Here is a 21,455-nt window from a genome sequence, read left to right as displayed (position 1 = left end):
TATAAGACAGAATCATAAAAGGGATCTTAGAGATAACTTCTTTTCAACATCCCTGCTGTGGGCAGGGACACCTTCCACCAGACCAGGTTGTTTAAGCCCCATCCAGCCTGGCCTTGAACACTCCCAGGAACAGGGCAGCCACAGCTGCTCTGGGTAACCTGTGCCAAACCCTCAGTTTCCTCACTGCAAAGAAATTTTTAATAGTTAATCTAATCCCACCCTCTTTCAGTCAGTTACCCGGAAGATACATTATCAAAATACTGGTAACACCTTAAAATCAACACTATCTTTATGGCAGTGATAGAGTGCTAATGTTCAAAGTTCACATGGAGACTTTACAGTAGGAAAAAACCAGTGTAATAGGCAAGCCTGCCTTTTAATTCCATTATTCCTGCAAAACCATACTTTTTAAAACATGCAAATACAATTACCACAACACTACTACAAGATCAGAAAGTACTACTTTTAGAATACTGAAAAAAAAATCATCTCAGTCTTAAAAAGAAAGCTAAACTGTTCAACTGCAAAAATATAGAATGAGACCAGCAATCTATTAAAAGCATCAAATCAGAATACTGAAAATGTGAATATATTATTTTAAAGTAGAAAGAAACCAAACACAGAATTGTAGAATGATAAAATGAGAGAATGGTTTGGGGGTTGGAAGGAGCCTTAAAATACATCCAGTTCCAATACCCCTGCACAGGCAGGGACACCTTTCACTAGACCAGGTTGCTCAGAGCCAGAGCAACAGAAGTGATTGTTTGATACTAAACTCTGAATTCCAGCAACTAAAACACAACATAAAAGAAATAAAAATATATAACACAAGTCAATTTGGATGGTCATGAGTATTTAAAGCTTATGTGGATTTTAATTAAGTTTCCCAAGACAAAAATAGGGATGGTAAAGCAGGGAGAACTCACTTGGAAATCTGTCCTGTGTACACCTCCAGCCTGGTGTACAGGTTTGATTTCCTGTATGATTTCTGAGCAAATTTCAGAATTTATGAATTTCTTTTTTCAAGAACTAAAACGGGAGTGATACTGTCCTTCCTGCAAGTATCAGAAGAAGGAAATCCAAATATGTTGATGAAAAAGCCACTGGAACTCTAATCTGTTCTTTGATGCTGACACTGCAGAAGGTTTGGGGTTAACTGTCATTTACTTTAAGAGAAAAACAAAATAAACAAAAAATACTCCACAAATAATAAACCCTAGCAAAGCACAGGGGAAGTGCAATATTGTAAAAAAGCAAATATAGTGAAAAAGCAAATATTGTGAAAAAAGAAATTCAGAGTTAGTGATGAGAGGCAGAGTGACATTTGCAGCATTAAATACTAAGTACTGCACATTTAGACAGGGAATGAATTTACTTGAATCACAGGAAACACTCCCATTCACTTCCATGTATAAACCCAGCCATGACCAAGCTAGCTCTTGAACACTTACCTTTTTACATTTTGAAACAAGGTCTGACTGGGATAGTTGACTTGCTAAAAGTGAGTCTTCTATTTATTGATATTTTCTAACAGTAAAAGGATACGAGGAGTTCCCTCTGTCCTGCACACCAGGTAGAGACAGGCAGCGATGACGTGGGTCCTCTTTCTGCCCCGAGTCAGATGTTTGCTCACAGCCATCTTGAAAAAATTGAAGGCAGTATCCAGGCAATGCTGATTGAGCTGGAGCTGGTTTCCCAAGTGGTGAATCTGACGCTTCCCTAGGAAAATTAACAAGGAAAACAACAGTTTAACAACTATGCTGTTAATGTGTTTGTAGGCTGGGGTCTTTTAGTGTTGGGGTCATTTTTTAAGACAAAATTAAGGAGGCAGATTTTGGATTTCATCTCTTTGTGAAATACAATGGACCTCTCAAGTTTCAGGAACTATTCAGGCTGAGCTCCTCAGGACAAAAAAAAAAAAGAAAAAAAGCCTTGTTTTGGACTGCTAAAATTGAAACACATGCAATCAATGAACTCTGGAAAACCAAGCCACAAACATCAGTCCCACAGAGGATCCAAGCCATAGCCAAGACTTCTCAGACAAAAGATTATGCCCTTCTCCCTTAGCATCACTTGCCAATTAGCACTTGATTAGCTGCAGCCAAAAACCAGAGGTCATGATGTGTTTGACACTGACGTGCAAACAGAGAAGACGTTTTGCTGCAGCTCTCCAAGAAGTGATGGAGTTTGCTGTTTCCCTGACCACAAATGAAGTCCACAAGGACACAGCTCTGCTCCTGGCTTGCCCATGATCCCAGTGATGGGAGGCACCTCCCTCCTCCAAACACATTCACACCCCAGCCTTCATTTGAGGCTTGTCTGCCAGACTACTTAGATCAGCCTGTGGCTTCAGGAAACAAATGTGCCTTCACCCTTAAATAAAACAATAAAAAGAAAAAAGTGTGTTTGGGATGATTCATGGCAGGAAGTGGTCCAGCTGCTGGGACAGATGCGGGAAGCGAGGTCCAGCCCGTCCCCACAGCCCCAGCTTCAGAAGGATGTGCTGAAAAGACAGCTTAAGAAAAAGATGGGGGAAGTCATGAGGAAAACAGAGCACTCGAGTTCCTCAGCACACGGGGTCAGACAGCACATCAAGAAAAATCCTGTAACTCAATGTGCTGGGCAGATGTTTCCAGCACGTGTATTTACAGGAAACTCTCATCTGCTCCCTTCAGAGATGCCAGGAGCAACTTGTGGAGGGCACAAAGGTGCCTGCCATGCCCACCACTGCTCACAGGAACCAGTGGCACGCACAGAATGCTTCCCAGAACACCACCAGCTCCTGCACAAAGCCATCTTAATTTAATGCAAACCCCTACACCATCATCATGGTAAAAAAGCTTCACCTCTGAGCACCCTGTGCCAAAGATGCTGGTTTTAACAAGAAGTGACTCCAGCCAGGCAGCTGGGGCCAGTGGGACTCCAGCCAAACAGGAGCTGCCACAAAGCAGCAGCTTCTCCTTCCTGCACACGTGGAAATTACTGCACTCACCACCGAGATATCCTTTAAGGCACATGGGTCAGCCAGGTGTAACATGTTTGGATAGTGAAGTAAGAGCAGAGGAAGGATCCATCACCCCCCAAGGGAGGTGTGGGCATGATAAGCTACTCAAGGGTAATCCAAAGCCCAGCAGGTGAGCAGCTTTTCCACTGCCATCAGCAGGCCCTGGACTGGCACTCACCAGCCTCAAATACAAATACCACATCTTCCTAAAATTAAGGTTCTAACTAGCGCCTGGTCTTTCCAGAATTTTATGTCACTCTCTACAGTCTGTATGCTGCTTCTTCTGTCCCTAAGAAAAAATCAGTTTATACTTATTTGGGGGGGAAAAAAATGCACTTGAGTACTAAAAACTCATTTTGCAGTGGCAGCAAACCAGCTTCCCTTCAAAGACAAAGAACACACTAAAAGAGGAAAAAAAGAATAACACAGAGGAAGATACTTGAAATTAATTTCTTTCATAAGCTATTTTCAGCACTGAGCTGCTCCCATCCTCAAGCTACCATTAATATTCTGAGTATTTAACCTTTTCCTAATTTCAAATGTTAAAATATAATTAATTCATCATAATCCATCCTAAGAAAACAGTATGCTTGTTTGAGTAATACATGCTCTTTTAGCTGAACTCTTCATCCACCATCAATATTTTAAAGTAGAATTACTTTAGGGGCAATTGTCTACTGAAAAAATACCAAAGAGATCTAAGAGAAAGGTACTTGTCTACTTAGGAAATGCTACTGAATGCTTTACTCAGCCTTCTGCAGACCAGAGGAGGCTTTAATTCTGTGTGCTAGGACTCCCTCAAGCTGCCCTGTGGTATTATACCAGTCATACAGTCTGTGGAAAAACAAGACAACTGTTACCCTGCTGTTTATCTCCAAAATGAACAACTTAATTCAGGACAAGAATCATCCTAGAAATTATGTGTATCTTGATGACTAACTTGGTTTTGTCCTTATTTGTGAAAAGAGAGAAAGAAATGTACTGCTTCCAGCATCACCTAAGACAAACATTTACATTCTGCAACCAGTCTCCTATTTACCAAAGAAAGATCAAAAGCTTTGTTGTTTCCCCATCACCACCTCCGCCCCTTGAATTTAACATGACAACAAAATTCTATTTTTCTGGTATCTTATGTAAGACTAAGAAAAAAAAATAGCTGGAAAAGTTAGCATTAGGAACTGTGCTTCTAGATTTCTCCACAGGAAACTTCAAGATACCCTTTACTCCTTCTGGTTCGTTCCCAGATTCAAGAATGCACTTCACAGAGCCCAAGAAAAGGCAGGTATCAGTGAGATGGCTGTCACCCAGTACTGCAATACACAGCCAAGCCATTGTAGAGTGCCCTCACCCTAGTCAGATGACAACCAAATGCATGTCTTTTTCTGACTTCCAACCTTTTCTGTCTAGCTGGCCAACCTGACATTTCCAGAGCTGAAAAATGTGCCTCCGTAACATTTTATTTAACTATAAATACAGTGATTTAATCTGTTGGTATCTGAAGAGCAGATGTTCATACATAGAGAAACTGGGCTTTAAGAAAACAACTGATCAAAATAAACTCTCTATCCAATGCTCCAGTTACTGCTGACAAACAAGAAAAGAGTGCAAACAGTCATTCATACTGGCAGTGCTCACCATGAGAAGTCCCCAGAAGTGAGCAGTGGCAGCCACAAGCCCCGCCAAGCACTGGGATGCTGCTCCCCCAGCACAGGAGCAGGGCAGGGAGGAGCAGCCGAGCAGCTGCAAGCTCCAGGGCTGGGGAGAGATGAGCAATTCCCTCCAGCACACCTACAGCTCTGCATTATGGCCACCAGCCCTGAGCATCCTCCCGCTCCCGCTGCTCCCTGCTAGCTGGGTGGCATTTTGGAACCTTGCATTGCTGTTTCCCTCCTGTCCCCATCTTTGCTTTGACAGCCATTCTCACTGTGTGCTCCCAGTGAGCTGCAAGGATGCAAAGCCTGAGGATCTGAGGATCTCAGCCAAAACACTGGGAATATCCAACAACACAGTGCAGTTTATTAGCAATCTGCTGCACTCAGTGCTCACCTGATTCCATCACAGTGTTACAAACTCCAATGAACTGAGATTCTCTACTGGATGGCAAAGAGCTGATACACCTTTAAACCCTATCATGATCTGGGTTATAGAACACTCACAACAACACCTTCCTGACTTTCTTATCCATTTTATCCTGCAGGACAGCTTTTAAAAAAAGTTTCAATGTGACCCTGCTCTAAAAACCTGCAGCTACTATCTCAGTACAATAAAGGAATATCATCACATGGAACAGCCAGAATTAATTATTGCATTTTTTTAAATTGCTATGTATAAGCACAAGTCATAAGACAAAATATATAGGGGTAAAACAAGTCTCTTAGTAGATGCATCTTTTATTAGTAACTTGCAATAAGCATAGTCTCTTTTGGGCCTTACGGGTTTCTGACAGATGCTGGGATTCTTTTTTTAAACAAGAAATAGCACCTTTGAGGTCAAAGCTTACACTTCATGCTGCCCTTGCAATTTAGTGATGGCAAGAAAATTGGTATCTAAGAACCTTTGGGAGAAGGGCAGGGAACAGTGTCTTTTTAAAAAGGCAGGACAAGCCCAACAGCAAGGTTTGAAAAATCCTCCCCTTTCCCTCACCAGTATAAAGCAACAAATTTCCTTCTACAGAGCAAAAGAACTAAAGTCTAGAAACGACAGAAATTTTGCAATGCACAGAGCACACACCACACAATTCCCATTTATTTCTCAAAGGCTCATCATGCCATCGGGTGGAGGGGGAGGCAGGGGGGAAGTGAGAGAAAGAGAGAAGTTTGCACTGCTGTAATCAACACACAAAATCAAGTTCCCAGGCTACCAAGTAGTAAAGTTTATCACGCTCCTGAATCTGCAGCAAAAAACAAAAGGCTCTTTTCAGCTTTTAGTTCCAAGCCTACAAAAAAAAAAAAAAAAGTGTTTCTACCCATCTACTCCCAGCATGCTGAAAGAAACACCATCATCTTCTCATCCCATGCCAACCTCAATGCTTTGAACTGGCACAGCAGACCTGAAGTGACAAGTTCACATAGGACCACAGAACACTACTATCCTTTTATTTCAGATAATTTCCATTCTTTTGACAGAGGAAATGGTGGTTATTACAAAACAAAATGTGTAGGCCAGAAATCACTGTCAAAAAAAATAGATTTGCAGAATATCTTGGTTCTATTAAATGCTTACACAAGAGACAGCTGAAAGCAAAACTGCATTTTAAGTTATAATAGAAGCAAAGTAGAAAAAGAGGGAAAATCAGACATCTTCTTTACAAGCAATTTTCTTTCTTTTATGATCTCGTTACTACAGAAACATCTTGTTCTCTTCCCCTATGGAAGAGGAATCATACCTTTTTTGGACCCCTTAAAAGTCAGTAATGTCAAGCAGCTACAGCTCTACATTACTCTTATCTGGCTTCTGCCTGCTCATCTGCAGCCTTCCCTTCAGTCTGACAGAGGCTGTGACACTGCTATTTCATATATTTGTCAGGATGAATCATAAGTTTCTAGGGAAATAACAGGCAGTACAAAGCCAGAGCCTAAATGAATTGTTATTACGATACTAAAGTGCATCATCAAAATCCAGGAGGCATATGGATTTTCCTCCCTTTCTGCAATTTGCTCAAGGGGCCCTGAAAACAAGTGCTACCTGAAGCAGGGAACAGAGACATGTTAACAGCACTAATCCTTCTTTTGCAAAAAGGATTGTTATGGTAACAAACACTAGATTCTATTAAAAGAAACATTTTGGATGGTTTGCACTCGGATATTCATTTCCAGCATTTGAGTTGCTTTACCAAGTGAATTTTATGTGCAGATTTTGTTCTGCATTTGGGTTTTCGTCCCTTTTCTTTCTTTGAAAAGGCTGCCCAAAAGAACTCCAAAAAAAGGGGAAAAGAGCAGTTTTTATGTGTGAGCATCCCTGCATGCTTTGTCACATGTTTCAATTTCAGCAATTCCCAGCTCAAAGCCTGAATGAATTTCCTGCTCTTTGCTCTATGCCAGGCTTCTATGTTATTTGTATTACAAATCAGTAAAACAAACAAACAAAGGCACAAAAGGGGCAGATCAGTGGGGCTACACTCAGGAAGGCTGGTCCCAGCAGCCTAATCAAGGGGAGATTCCTGTGATCAAAGACAAGAACACATTTCAAGGGAGGGAAGCGAGGCTGCAGGGCTCACACCGAGCACTTCCAGCCACACACGCAATACTGGGAGCAGGGAACAGCTCCATCCCTGGCAGCCTGTAAGGAAAAAGGCCAACGAGCAGTAAAAGTAGCAGCACAGCAGGACATTGCAGCAGTGCTGAGCCAGCACAATAACAAGTTTAATTTTATCAAGGTTAGCTAAGAGTTATTCCCAGTAACACCTAATTGCCCGTGAGCAAAGTGATGACCACGCTGGCCTCGTGCCCACGCCCTGCTCCAAATCCCTATCCTGCCATCTGCTTGTGGGGGCACCCCACACCCCAAACCCAGCTGCTCCACACAAGAGCTCCCCAGTTCCTCTGTGGATGTGTCAGTGCCCAGGCTGAGCACCCTGGAGCCCGGGAACACTTGGCCCTGCTCCGATGGATGCATCCCAGTGCCCGTGTCACCTGGCAGAGCTGCTCCAGGGGCTGCCCAAGGGCACACTCTGTTCTCTTATCTCAGCAGAATAAAACAGCTCCTGGCCCTTTCCCTGGGATATTTCACCAACTGTGCCAGCACAACTGTTTGTGGCAATGAACAGAAAACCAAACCAGTAAACTGACCTGTGTTATAAAAACAACCTTGTGAAATAAAAAAGACTTAATCCAGACCTGTTTACTGAAGGATTGATGCCTCCTCTTTATCTCTGTATGGCCAGACCCAGACTAGCTGAGTGCAGAGACCTGTGTTCAATTTCTCTGCCTGCTGACAACAATCCAACCCATCCATTTTGCCTCCCATGAGAGCTCCCCATCTACCAGGTGCAGGTCCCTTCTGTCCTGGTAAAGCCCTTCCAGAGCACCTCAAAGGCTCATTCACTCTCTCAGCTAAAGAGAACAACCATGCATCTTTAAGATTAATGTCTTAAAAATTCAGATGGTGGCCACCACTGCAACCACTTTTTAAATATTTGATACTAAGCTACTTTTCTTTCACCTAGAAAATTTGCTGTTAACCTCTCTTCTCAGCACTTCCCTGTACTTTTTAAGTATTCATTCCCTCAAAATTGGCCCTTGTATTCCATTAATGCCAAAACAGGCCTGCAAAGCACCCACATAACTTCTCCCACCCCTCCTCCTCAAGCACATTTTCTATTCTCTGATCCTATGATACCACTCCCTATTTGCATATACAACAACTGTCCATTTGAATTAATTTGTTTTAACCACTCTGAAAAATCTGGCATCACAAGTGGTTCCTCTGATTTTCTGCATGCAGTTCCTGGAATTCTGCTTCCCTCACAGGTGGCACTTCTCCTGCTGCCATTTCATTCCTATTATCCATCTAACTGCTACCCACGCTTCAACTACAGACTAGAAGCCACACAGCTGATGCAGGGGCTGCATTTAACCTATTGCTAATCTTGCCCATCATCCTCCAGACAGCAGCTTGCTCATTTCTTAACCCTGCTTAATTATTCTTTTCAGCACAGCTCAAGAACTGCTTGCTCATAAAGTCCTTACTGAACTTCATTTATGGTGTCATGTTGGGAAACCACAGTCAATGCTGACATTAAAAGAAAACAAAAGCAAGAAAACCCCAACAAAGCCCTTATCTGTTGATTCACCAGCACTGAAGGAATTGGATCACAACTGTTTTAAGTGAAGCTAAAGCCCAACTGTTCCTGCAGACAGCGTTCCCACCTCCAGCGTGGCATTTACACGGCCACACACTGATACAGATGAGGGAATCTGCTGTGCTGAAAATCAACCCAAACAACCAAAAAAGCTGAATTTTCATTTGGACCAGCTCCCTCACGTAACTCAATGAGAAGCCTCCCAAGCCCTGACGGCGGCAGAATGTAGCAAGGGCGAGGAGAAACCCTGTCAGCAGCCACACACACGTGGATCAACTTAAAGAAATGTGAGACTGAAGCCTAAATGGGTCAAAGAGAAAAGTACACGCTATCCCTACGCTTCCTCCTGCTTCCCTGCTACTGCTGCCAGCCCTCCCTGCTCCTCCTGTGCAAGGCAGCTTGCACAAAACTCTGACTACCACAGTTTAAACAAATGCTACCATGCTCATTAGTTATTTATCTATTAGCATTTCAGATTCATTTTGGAAGAAAGCAAATATGGGCTTTTTTTATATCCAAAAGTTTAGCTAACTGAACTTTTTTTACTCACAGAAGATTTGCAGCTGTTTCAAAGTTGAAACAGCTGGAAAGCTGCACTACTGGCAAGAACTGTGAGCACAATGTATGATTAATGTAGCATAACCCTTACCTGTCTCACATTAAGGGAATTGGAAAGAAAAAATCAAAATACCAAGAACTTTTAGACAGTGGTAGCTTTTGGACATGCAAGATTTCCTTCTGAAAGCACCACCAGTTAGGCCTTGCTTTAATCTTCCTCTGTATTGTTTGGACAGTGTTTTTTTTAAAACTACAGTTTAAAGGATAGTTATTCTTAGAGATTTTTCTGTATCTGTATACATGTAAACCTTTTCCCTTCCACTTATCAATTACCAGTTGTTCTTGTCACAAGAAATTGAACATTTCTGCTGTCACACAGCATTACTGCTGATCCAAGCACTACCTTCAACCACTCAAAATCATTTTTACATCACTGCAAGAAAAATAAAGAAAAATATTTTCTCATTACATAATCTGACAGTTTTTTAAAAATCATTTTCAAAAGTTTTAAAAACCTATATTTTGAGAATGATAGAACTTATTTCATATTTTTACAACATAAAAAGCATTTAACTAACAAAAAACTGTCATCAGTCTACCCAGCTAGAAAAATTCATGAATACAGCACAATATAGGAGAAAAATCCCAAAAGTTACCAAAAACTTTAAAACAAAACCAAAATGTAGAGTGAACACAAAGGGCTCCATTGCTGCAGTGGAAACTTTGCAGAGGCGAGCAGCATATAAATCAGTGCAGTGTTATCTGCTCGCTGACAGGCAGCTCTCCTGCCTTCCCTGCAGAGGGAAAGCTGACAGGAGCCATTCCTCAGCCCTGCCAACGCCACGGAGCCCACAGGAGCCCTGGGAGGCACAGAGCAGCCTCACGGACCAGGAGATGCTGATGGCATCCCTGCCACAACTGCCACTGAGACCAAGGGACAGGGACAGGAGCAGGAGTAATTGAGTTAGCACAGCTGAACAATTACCACTTCCCAGCTGCACTGCAGCAGCCATTAGATAAGGTCACACATACTAAGATTGTTTAAAAAAAAACAACAAAACCAACCTTCCTGTTTAATCCATATTCCCTGCTATAAAAGCCAGTCCAGCCTTTCCCTTTTCCTGCCAAGGGGCCCCTGTATATCCCTGTGAACCTTCCCTGCTTTCCTTGTCCACCTTTAACACTCACCTTTTATAACATGTCTGAGAATTTACTTGTCCTCAGACACATGCAGAACAATTTTCCTCTGCTAGAGTTCAGCCCTGCTCCTCTGCACACCGGTTGTTCTGTCAAAATACCACTGTCAGTGCTAAGTTATTCCCACTCTCCATCACCCAACTGTGCAGGCAGGAAGGGCCATACAGACAGGCACTAATACCCACTCTGCTCTCACCCTCTGCTCAAGGTTGCTGCTGCTTCCTCAGGACTGAAAAAGGCCTGAGAGCCCAAAGCTACTTTCAGGCTCTGATTTCCATTGTGGGGTTTGTTTTTTGGGCTTTGAGGTTTTCTTTCCTTCCTCTTCCCCTGTAATTCCACATACACATCCAACAAAGGACACTCTCTCCACATCCAGACCCTACTCAGCTGGCAGTCAAAGAAGATGACACAGTCATTTCCAAAGTAAAAATGTCATAAATATCAACTAATTGGCAAATTTCTTAAATCATCAAAACAGATGGAAATACAATGAGAAGGCATCAAGGTAAAAGGATGCAGAGAGAAGTAGTTGAGGGGGTGAAGAAAAAGAGGGAGTTATTAAAGATATCAAAGGGATAAGAGATAAAACATGATCTAAAAATGGAAGCAGAAAGAGAGAACTGAAATCAAGCAGGGAAAGGCACAGAGCTGTTACAAAAGCAAGAAAGACTGTATTAGGTTAATGCTTATTTAAGGTATTTTTATACGAAGTCGACGAATGGTCAAATACTTATTCCTTTATACAGAAGGGATAAGAAACCTGGCAGTGAGGTAAGACAGCATCAATCTTTATCCAGGCTGCAGCTGAAGAATTAAATTCTGCCCTTAGCTTGTCGCTGGCAGCTGAGTCCATCAGCTACAGCATTCATGCAAGCAGAGTGATTGTGCAGGGGCTGCTCTCCCCCAGCACCACAAACGGCCTATTTAGATCAAAGCTACAGCTGCCCTTGGTAATTGCACCTCTGTCCTGCCCAGAGATGACAGAAGACATTATGGATAGGGCTTCAGCCTCTATTTTGCATTTCCTTCCCTTTTAAACTAAGCATAACTGAAGGTTGCCACACATCTCAGCTAAACCATGTAGTGAATCAGTGATGCCATTTATCAAGTCAGTCTCTTGTGGCACCTACTTCAGCCTGGAGTTGGAAAGAGATTTATGTTCAAAGACAGAATGCACATATTTCAGGAACAGCCTTGTATTTCTTTAAACAACAACATTTGTATAAGTGAGATGTACAGACTGTTTCAGTAAGGAATTAAAACTACAATGCCATTTACATATTTCTAGTGAGCCAACATGGCCCTCTTAGAAAGTATTTGGCATCTCTGAATAATATTTACTTGTATGTTTGTGATGCCTTCCATTTATATGGCTACAATTTATGTATGGGATGTCATATATCAAAACTGTTTGGGATGAGGAAATTCTCACCAGACTTTGTTCTTCTCCTCTGGAGCCCTGATCACCCTAGAACAGAAAATTGAGAGCATGGCTGGGAAATAGAGGGTGGATGTTTAAAGACCCAGAGATTGAACTTAGAACCTTCACCTAATTATCAGACATCATTTGTTAAGAGAAAAGCAGAAGATCACCAGATCTCTGGAAGATGAGGGAAGTTTAAGCCATAAATAGATATAAGCATGAGTTCATGCTTAAGGGCTAATAACATGAAATTAAAGGAAAATATAAGCACTATGTTAACAGGACCTTACAACAAAACTCACTGGACCTCATAATAGTTTCCCAAGGGAACTGGTGGAAACTCCCAGTACTTGGAACATATGAATCCAGTAAGGGCAAAACACAAGAAAAAATCATGATATGGAATGATGCTACATAAGAGAAATGGGCTAAGATGATTTACTAGGTTAAAGGAAGTTCTTATGCTTTTGCAAAACTGTAACCTTCAGAGAGAGGCTGCTTTGCATGACAGAATTATTCTGTATTCTGAGTGGTCAGAACAAGGGAAGAAATCCCTCCACCCTTTCCTTCCCAAGTGGCCACCACTGCTGACTCTACATCAGCCTTGAGCCTGCTCAGTTTGACCCAGAACAGCACAGAGCCACTGTCAGCCACACAGAACAGCCTGACCTGGACAGCAAAGATCCACCTACTCAAGTTTCTGCCTCTTAAATTCTTTTTCCAGTCACCATTCCATTCTAGTTTTCCTAAATTAAATATTTATTAAGTATTAAATGGCATTCATTATTTATTAAATATTGTATTAACAGCACATGCCACCAAAAGAACCCAAAAAATCTCAACATTTGTTCATGCAACAAAATCTGAGAAATCTTCTCCATAACCAAATCTTCAGATACCAACTTCCTTTGCTCTTCTAGATGATCTACTTACCTCCTGTGTGCCAGTCCTTAGTAGTTGAAGAAAATTTTAGGTAAGCACAATTACATTTTTCTGTTCTTTGTGTGGTGGACCTCAAAGATCAATTACAAAAGGGCTTTTTCTGTGCAGCCTGACTCCAAGATAGGATGTGAGATCATCCATTAAACATACATATCCAAGACTAGATGCATTATTAATTCCTTTTCCTCTAGGTAATATGGTATGGTGAAAAATAGCTACCAGAGAACATACCGACTACTAAAGACTTAAACAGAAATCAGTGGATTTATGTGATGATTGCTATGTGGCATCCTAACAGATCTCATTAAAGGAGACATGGATTCTTCTCCCCTGATACTGCCACTGCTCCTACAGGATGCTCAGCACAAGAAAGAGTATTGATTGCAGCAAACCCCCAAAATAGTTCTGAGACCAGCTGAGAGAATGATCTATTTGAATTTAATATTGCTCAGGTCTGACTACAGACAGGTCTAAATTTCACAGCATTTTCTGATTGGTGACAGTGGTTAGAAGTATTTTTTTTTTAAATAAGCTGACTATAAAACACAACCTGCCTCAGAGTTTCAATCAGGCAGGTGCTGTGAACACCAAAATGAGTTTTTTCTTTGACTTTGTGGAGCTGTAATCAAAGAAGCTGCCCTAAGGAATCGCTTAACATCAGCATCATCTTGTACCTAACTAACATATTGCTTCAATACAGTCCACAGAGTAAATTCTATTTACTGACCTATTTCAAGATCCACAAAAATAAACAAACACTTCAATCAGCTGCCTGCCTCAGACCTGTTTATGCTACAAGCAGTTCCTCACCGAAGGCCTCAGAAGTTCTATTGCTACATTAATCAGCCTCAAGGACCACGTTCTCCCTCTGCAGAACAATTATAATCTGGCCCTTCCTACCTTTTGTATTTTACTGGAGTGTTATGAAAAGCAGACAGGCTGATGAAATTCTGCCTAGCTTTGTGCAAGACAACCTTACATCCAGGTATCCTTGTCCCTGGCAGCTACAACAGCAACAGGACACAGCCAAGTTCACATTTTCCTATGGTCAAATGCCTACTGCACTGTCCTACAACAAGAAGCAGAGGTGCTGCTTTGTTTAACCCAGCTTTTATTATCTTGAGCACTCCCACTGAAAGCCATGCCCCCATGCATGGGAAGCTGAACTTGGCATAACCAAACATTTCTGAGGGCCTCAAATCAATCGTGGTTTTACCCTCTAGAAACAGTGCCTGTTATCATTTTAAAATCAGAGCTCTCAAACTTTAACAACATCTTCCTGCAAGTGGCTGTTGTTGTATCATCTCCCTTTCAGGCTTTCTGCAGACTGAATCAGGAATGGATTTCTGACACAAGGATCCTTCTTGGCTTGGCTTGGAGCTCCTGGAGGAGATGGAAAACCACACACGATCCCTGTGCTGAGCCATGGAGGCAGGTGACAGCCCCTGACTTGTGCTGAAAAATGCAGAGGAGACAATTCATTCCAAATGTACTTTTTAAAGAACTTGATTTTCATTTCCATGTGGCTGCTTACATTCCCTTATGCTTCCCTTTTCTTCTGCTGAAGTTTTCTTAGGATATTGAATTTGGTATGCAATATTCAGTGTCACTGTAATCCCACAACTTGACTTTGCCGGCATGACAAATCAGTGTTTTTCAGAAATCCAAAACAACCTCAAAGCTTTTTTTCCCTCTATGTCAAAGACCTTGATCAACATCAAGTTTCCTCTTCTTCTTACAGCTGGAAGCAAACACTGCAATGATCTCAGAATAAAATTTATCGTACATGTCAGATCAAAAAGCAAATAGCAATGTTGGGGGTAACAAACTACCCACACATGCAGCAGGCAAACTGTGTACCTGATGGCAAAAAGAGCATCTGAGTACAGCTGTAAACCAGCAAAATGAACATTTTTTCTATTCCCAGTTCCCCCAGATCTATAGTAAGGTGCAAACTACCCTTGAGGAGACCATGTGCCATCAATGCATGGTGGACTCACCATGGACAGAGAACACAAAGAGACAGAAGTGTGTTTATGATCCACAGGGTGTCTCACAACTTTATTTTGACCAAAGCTACAGATACCCCTTTGCTCTCTAGAAAGAAGCTGGCAGCAAGCAAGAGTTAACTTTTAGTGTAGGGCCAGCTGGAACAACACAGACCACTCAGACAACAAACGTCACCTCACAAGCACCCTGGATTTGTTCCAAAAATCACTTGAAAAGTGGTATTCTTTCTTGACACACTCAAGGACTGATTCAGCTTGCACCAGAAGCAGTATTTTTTTTTTTCTAGTGCTTGTCAGGAACCATAGTTTCTAAATCTACTTTGAGATGCCTTTGAATAGTCTCAAGATACGCATTTTCCCACAGTATCACTAAGCAACCTTGTAAATTATTTTCCCTGTATTTAATTTTAAAAACAAGACTTCATGTAGCTAAATATGTCAGATTATTTCCCCACCTCCTACCTTCTAAAAAGAAGAAACCTTTAGATATAGAAAATTTTTTTAAGGTGGAAAGGGACTGCATTTGCAAAGCTAGTCACCCACATTAGCACTGCTGTGAAATCACAAGATTTCTGCTGACATTCAATAATTTTATTTCTAGCTATTTTCCCTGAGCTTTCGCAATGAGGGAGCAAGCAAACAAAACACCTGCTTGGATTTGGCAAGTTGCATGGGGTTCAGGATAATAAGGCAACCCCTCTAAAATCTCCTAATTTATAGATGCTGATTTGCTGACAATAGGAGGACAGCTTCATCCTAACCCTTGAAAATGAGGATGAATTTGGATTAGCAAATTGTGAGGATTCATCTCACATTTAAAATGGAGGCTGGTAATTAGAGAGGAGTGAATGATAAATTAAGAGCTATTAGTGATTTACTGCATTTTCAAATAAAGTCTGTTTTCCTCTCTTCACTCCACAGCAAATGTAGGGTAAAAAGCAGGAGAGGACACACAAAAACCTCAGCCTGAAGACTAGATTCAACTGGACAGCCACGACTTCTCCAAGCAGCATCAGCCACTGTCTCATCACTCTAAAATGGAAGAATTTCTTCCTAATATCTAATCTAGACCTAACCTCCCTCAGTTTAAAGCCATTCCCTCTTGTCCTGTCACTACATGCCATGAGCACAGACATCCATCTCCTGATCTAATTTACAAATTGTCTTTTCCCATGTAAAACTATTTCTGTGCATCTGAGCTTGCACACAAGGCACACGTGCCCAGTAAAAGCAGGAATGCATCAACTGGCTCTGTCAAACTCTAGAAATAAGTACCAGGATGACTTTTAAGGATGATCACCCATGCTTCAGCACCTGTGCAAACCCATCAGAGTGTGGCTGGAAACTGCAATATTTATGTCTCCCTTTTAGACAAAATAATGTGATGCTTTCTAAAAAGGAAGGACATTGAAGGTGGCTTTGTCTTATACATCAGTTTTGTAAGGACAGGAAACAAAAAAGCAACCTCAGGTTCCATAGGTCTATATTGCTACCAAAAAAGCCCTCAAGCCTCAGACCAGACCTAATGACCAGTGTCTGCAGAGCAACCCATTCTCAGAAATTCATCCTAAGTGGATGGACTACAAAACAAAGCAGCAAATTCATGATTCCTACTGTAAAAATGGACAGAGTGCTTTTCCTGACTACTGATTTAAAAGAGCAATCAAGAAGCACATCTAATATAAATATATATATATAATATCAAGATACAATGGAAACACTAATCAATACTTTCTCTCTAAGGAATGACAGCCATACAGGAGAAGGTGTGGGTGTAATTCCTGTACATCCTAAGTGATTCCACAAACCCAGAAACTCAGAAACTGGAGCTGTGACCCTAATCTGCTTTCTTAATATTATGCATTTCATAACATACTACCCAAAAGTACAAATAATCAACTGAATGACATTAGGGCACTCAAAGGAAGACTTTACAGTTTTCTTCTAAAAATGCCATTTCTAACTGATTTTATTAAAAATGCATTTATATGCTCATTCACGTAATGTAACTTCTTAGGGAGTCACACATTTGGATATAATTAGCCACTTGGTTTGTGGCATTCAGTACTAATGACCCTTCTTTGAAGAAAGATCCATGTTTGATTTTTCTATTGTTCAAACTTAAGAGAAGCCTCTTTGGGTTGAAAAGGCAGGAATCCTCTGAACTGACATTAAACACCTAAGCAATCAATGGCCTTTCCAATTAATTTTCACTGTGTTTGTTTGGGACAGCTTTGTTGTAACAGCATGAAGGCTTTAAATCTTGATGATTAAAGCCATCTTCTAGCTACATACTTGGTGTCCCAAGCAGTAATGCCAAGCAAAGACAGCTCCTGCTGACAGCCAGGGCAGGTTTACACAGCATGGATCAAAACCAGGCTTAAGCATGCTAAACCCAGCCTGCCACACTGGGGCCTGGGCTGGAGGAGACCTTCTCTCTCTGTTTTTTAAGTGTCATTTGCTTATAATGTCTATTAGAAAACAAAGTTAAAAGAAAAATCACTGTGTAGGAAATAATTTCATTCATTTTTCAAGCGCTACATTCTTAATGTAGGAAATTACATCTAAAATTACAGCAATAATAATGCCTTCAGGAGGGGTATGCATTTGAGAATTCTTCCCCCCCTCCTGCAATTACTTAAACTTTTTTCATTTTTATCTACATGTTTAGCACTACTTAGGTTTAGTCTAAATAGTACAGCCTCGTATTTAGCTGTTTTTACTGTCCAAAATGATTCAATTATTTCAGTACAAAGAGGGGGAAAACATCTTCATCTAAAGGGAAGAGTTTGCAACTTTAAACTCATGATTCCCCATTCCACATTTTACCATAAACAACCAGTTCTGCAAAGCCTTAGGAAAAAAACAACTTTCTTTACAACTCTTAATTACTTTGCAACTGTTGAGGGGGAAAAATGACTACATTTTATATGTATGTTGCAAAGTTTTTTTCTAAATAAGAGAAAAAGCATTACATTTACTGAAGACATTGAAAAGAAATGGTGCATTAGGAGCCTGGATTTCTTTTTTTTAAAGAGAGTCTTTCCACAGCAGACTGGAGTTCTTCCCTTCCAAATTCACCAGGTTAAATTACATCTCATTCATTAAACAGGTTATGTCCAGCTTGTGAAGAGACTTTTCAGCATTTCTCTTCTGCTAAAACATTCAATATTTGCATATTACACTCCTTCACTCCTTACTGCAAGCCTTCATAATCTCAGCATCCAAGAAGGAATCACACTGGCTACAGCCCAGACATGGTCCCACACAGCCAGCACCCAACCTCCTAAATTATTCCACAAAACATTTTTACATCAAACATGGTCATAAACCATGTGAGAGAAAATTCTGCTCTGAGCAGCTCTCACAAGAGCAACCAAAATTTTTCAGGAAATGTTCTACTTTAAAGACATGGGTAAAGAAAGAAATTCTCTTTCTCACCACTCCTCCCATGAAATTACACTTGAATAAGTATGGCAATGGCAGAATTGAAACTTATTTTCCAGGCATGTTTTGAGCAGTGTGTAACAGCACCATCTGGTGATTGAGGCTTTACAGGATTTTGAAAACATCCACTAAGTTCAGGCATAACCATCAGCACAGAAGAACAGCTTTTAAATCTGGCTGGGTATAATTTGGCTTTTTTTCCATTAAAAATACATGCAATTTTTACCAGCAAATGATACAATTTTGTGATTCTGTTGAAAAATTAATCAAACTCCTGAGACCTAACATCAGCTGACTTCTGATGGTAAGTATGGAAAACTCTTGCCATAGGAACACTCAGTTGAGTAAAATACAGTAATTGGTTCAAACGTTTGAACATATTAGGTTAACCAAATGATTGTTTAAAGGTTTGCTTTGTAGTTCAGACAGATAGAAAAGCCAACTCAGAACCAGAAACAGTCAAGCCTGGGTTAATGAAATATTTGAAAAATATTAAACTGGATGTCTTGTATGCTATATTTTCTAAACTGATTAATATATAAATAGAATTAGCATCTTGGTCATAAAAAGCATTACAAATTTTCCTGCTGCTCCACCGAAGGATCGCAGAACATCTAATACACATTGCTGGAAAAAATCCTTAGGGATCCTGCAATGAAAATGTGCTCCCCAAAGATGTCATGAGCGACAAGAATTCTATTAGAGCTGAGCATTTCTTCTTCATCACTCCTTTTAAGTTGTGACTAAATTAGCACAGCCTGCACACTCCGGGGTGTGTGCTGGGAGGAGGGAGGGGGAGAAAACGGAAGATATCAAGGCCTGAGGCACTTCAAGCGGAGAGCATCCATCTGCCAGCAGCAGTCAATGAACAGAACATTGCTAAAAAGTCTCCCCACTCACATTAAGTCAAGCCAAAAGAACAGAAAACACCTTCCTTCACACTGACTGTGCAGGACTGAACGTAACAGGACAGTGGGTTATAAATAAATGTTTAAAAAACACTAAGAGAAAAAAGGAGAGAGAGGAGCTCAGTGCGCAGCGCTGCGTTCAGCCTCTCGTGCTGCAGAAGGGGTTTAGGAGGCTCCTGCTCATCTCTGCGTCACCCACTCCCTCCTCCAATCTCTGGTGCCATGTGAAGGAGTGAAATGATAAAAGGAAAACAAGGGTTGGTTTTTTTTCTCTCTCTTTATTTTGCTTGTGAAAGCCAGATCTTCTCACTGCCCCATAAAGAGGAGCATTGCCAAGCTACAGCCCAGCATATCTGGATGAAGGGGTGGGAAGGGGCAGCTGAGGGATGGGAAAGGCTGGGATTGAACTGGCTCTGCTGTTACAAGGTGGGCTGGACTCCAGAGCTGCAGGTTCTGATGGCAAAAGCACCCAGAGGAGTTCCCAGCCCTTTACACAACAGCTCCTCCCACCTACACACTGCACCAAAGCAGCCCTTGGGCTGACAGCACAACCTGCAGGCAGGGCTGCAACCACCCAGCCCAAAGAGAACTTGCTTGTGGGCTCAGAGCTGTTGCTCAGGCTGGGGCCAGAGTTTGGTTTTGAGGTTTTTGGTGGTTTCAGGGGGCTGACATAGGTCAGTCTGCTAATAAATTTGCTGGTGTGGCTGTACTGGATACAGCAAGCTCCCACTGACACACATTTCACACCTGATACAGAAGCTCAGCAGTTTCTGAATTTTTTCTGTTGTTATTTCTACAGAGCTCCAGAAGTTTAATGCTGTGGTCATCATTTCAGAAAAACAATCTTCCAAAAAAATGTAATAGCTCCAAAAGCAAATCACACTTGCAGACCCTCAGGCTTAGGGAATGCTTTCCCGTGCTGCCATATCACCAGCACTCCAATTTATTCCACAGAGCAAAACAAAAAGCACTTTCAACACATGACAAGAACTCAGCACTATCAGAGATCACAGCATTATAAACCAAAAACAACCTTCCTCCTCTCAAGTTTTGAGCCACAATGCCTATAAAATGACACAGACACTTCAAAACTCACATTTCAATGTTTAGGACAGCCCTATGCTACAAAAGTGACATACACATTCTTTCATTATCAAAAAAAAAAGCAGCAGTTACATGGAACTTAAACCAAAGCTGTATTACCTGGAGTGTTACCTGCTTGTCTGACAACATTGCAAAGTTAAAATGGCTTAATTCAGATGCTTGTTAGAAGAAATCTAGCTCTGAAATTTATAGATATTACTAGAGGGGGAGGAAGGAGAGAGGTAGTCACCTATTTTCTGCCACACTCTATAAGAAGGAAGATAAACCTATTAATATCCAAGTTAATTTCCTTGTGAACAGTACTATAAAAAGTAAATGTTTTAAAAAACATTAGCCTACTAGGTAAACTATCTTTAACTAAAGAATTGCTCTCAAGAGAAATTACAAGTTTCAATTACCTACACAAGGCTGCAGGGAGATAAATCTCCATCAGTGAATCCCACAAATGGGATCAGTATCATGCTACTCTGTGTCACAGAGGAACTGTCAAATTTAAGAGACAAATTTGGAAATAAAAAAGGCCAAAACTTAAATATCCAAGCCAGAAATTTCACAAGTGTGCAGAACTTTAGAGGGCATTTCTTCTCTTGTTTGATAAAATGAAGGAGAGATTTGTGCTTCCCTGCCACAAGAGTTCTCTTGCCCACAGCCAGCTAATAAACCAAGAGACAGAGCAGCGACCAGAGAGGAGACAGAGCAAAGGAGCCATGAAAGATGCTTTTAACTCCAGAGTCACAAACAGGCCAGTTCAAAGCACCTGAACATGCAAATATTTCTAGTTATTAGTTAAGTCAACTCAAGTCATGTTAACTCATTTGATTAAAACTGCAATTTTATTTTTTTTCAACTTCAAAGACGACCTTCAAAATTAAAAGAAAAAGTAACAACAGAGAAGACTGTTCTCAGTCACAGGACAATCCCTCGGTTTGCTCAGACACATACAGACTGAACCAACACCTCTGAGGAATTTCAGAAATGCCTTTTCTAATTTTTCCCTTTTCTGGCTAAGCAAACACAGGAACAAAGTTAGGAAGACCAGCAAAGCTTGACTCACATATTTCTA

The 21,455-nt window shown here is 41.1% G+C and overlaps 1 protein-coding gene across 1 annotated transcript in view; it reads right to left on the bottom strand.

Annotated features, from left to right (window-relative positions):
- Positions 1-21,455, bottom strand: part of BRF1 (BRF1 RNA polymerase III transcription initiation factor subunit) — a 172,781-nt gene that overhangs the window by 128,834 nt on the left and 22,492 nt on the right. The window contains exon 3 of the mRNA XM_064713416.1: positions 1,546-1,719. Within this exon, the coding sequence (XP_064569486.1) occupies positions 1,546-1,719 (174 nt within the window). The remainder of the gene's footprint in view (positions 1-1,545; positions 1,720-21,455) is intronic.

This window comes from Zonotrichia leucophrys, chromosome 5 (assembly GCF_028769735.1).
Source record: "Zonotrichia leucophrys gambelii isolate GWCS_2022_RI chromosome 5, RI_Zleu_2.0, whole genome shotgun sequence".
In the NCBI taxonomy this organism is placed as follows: Eukaryota; Metazoa; Chordata; class Aves; order Passeriformes; family Passerellidae; genus Zonotrichia; species Zonotrichia leucophrys.
Note: the sequence above shows the minus strand (reverse complement) of the source record. Positions and strands in the feature narration are given on the sequence as shown.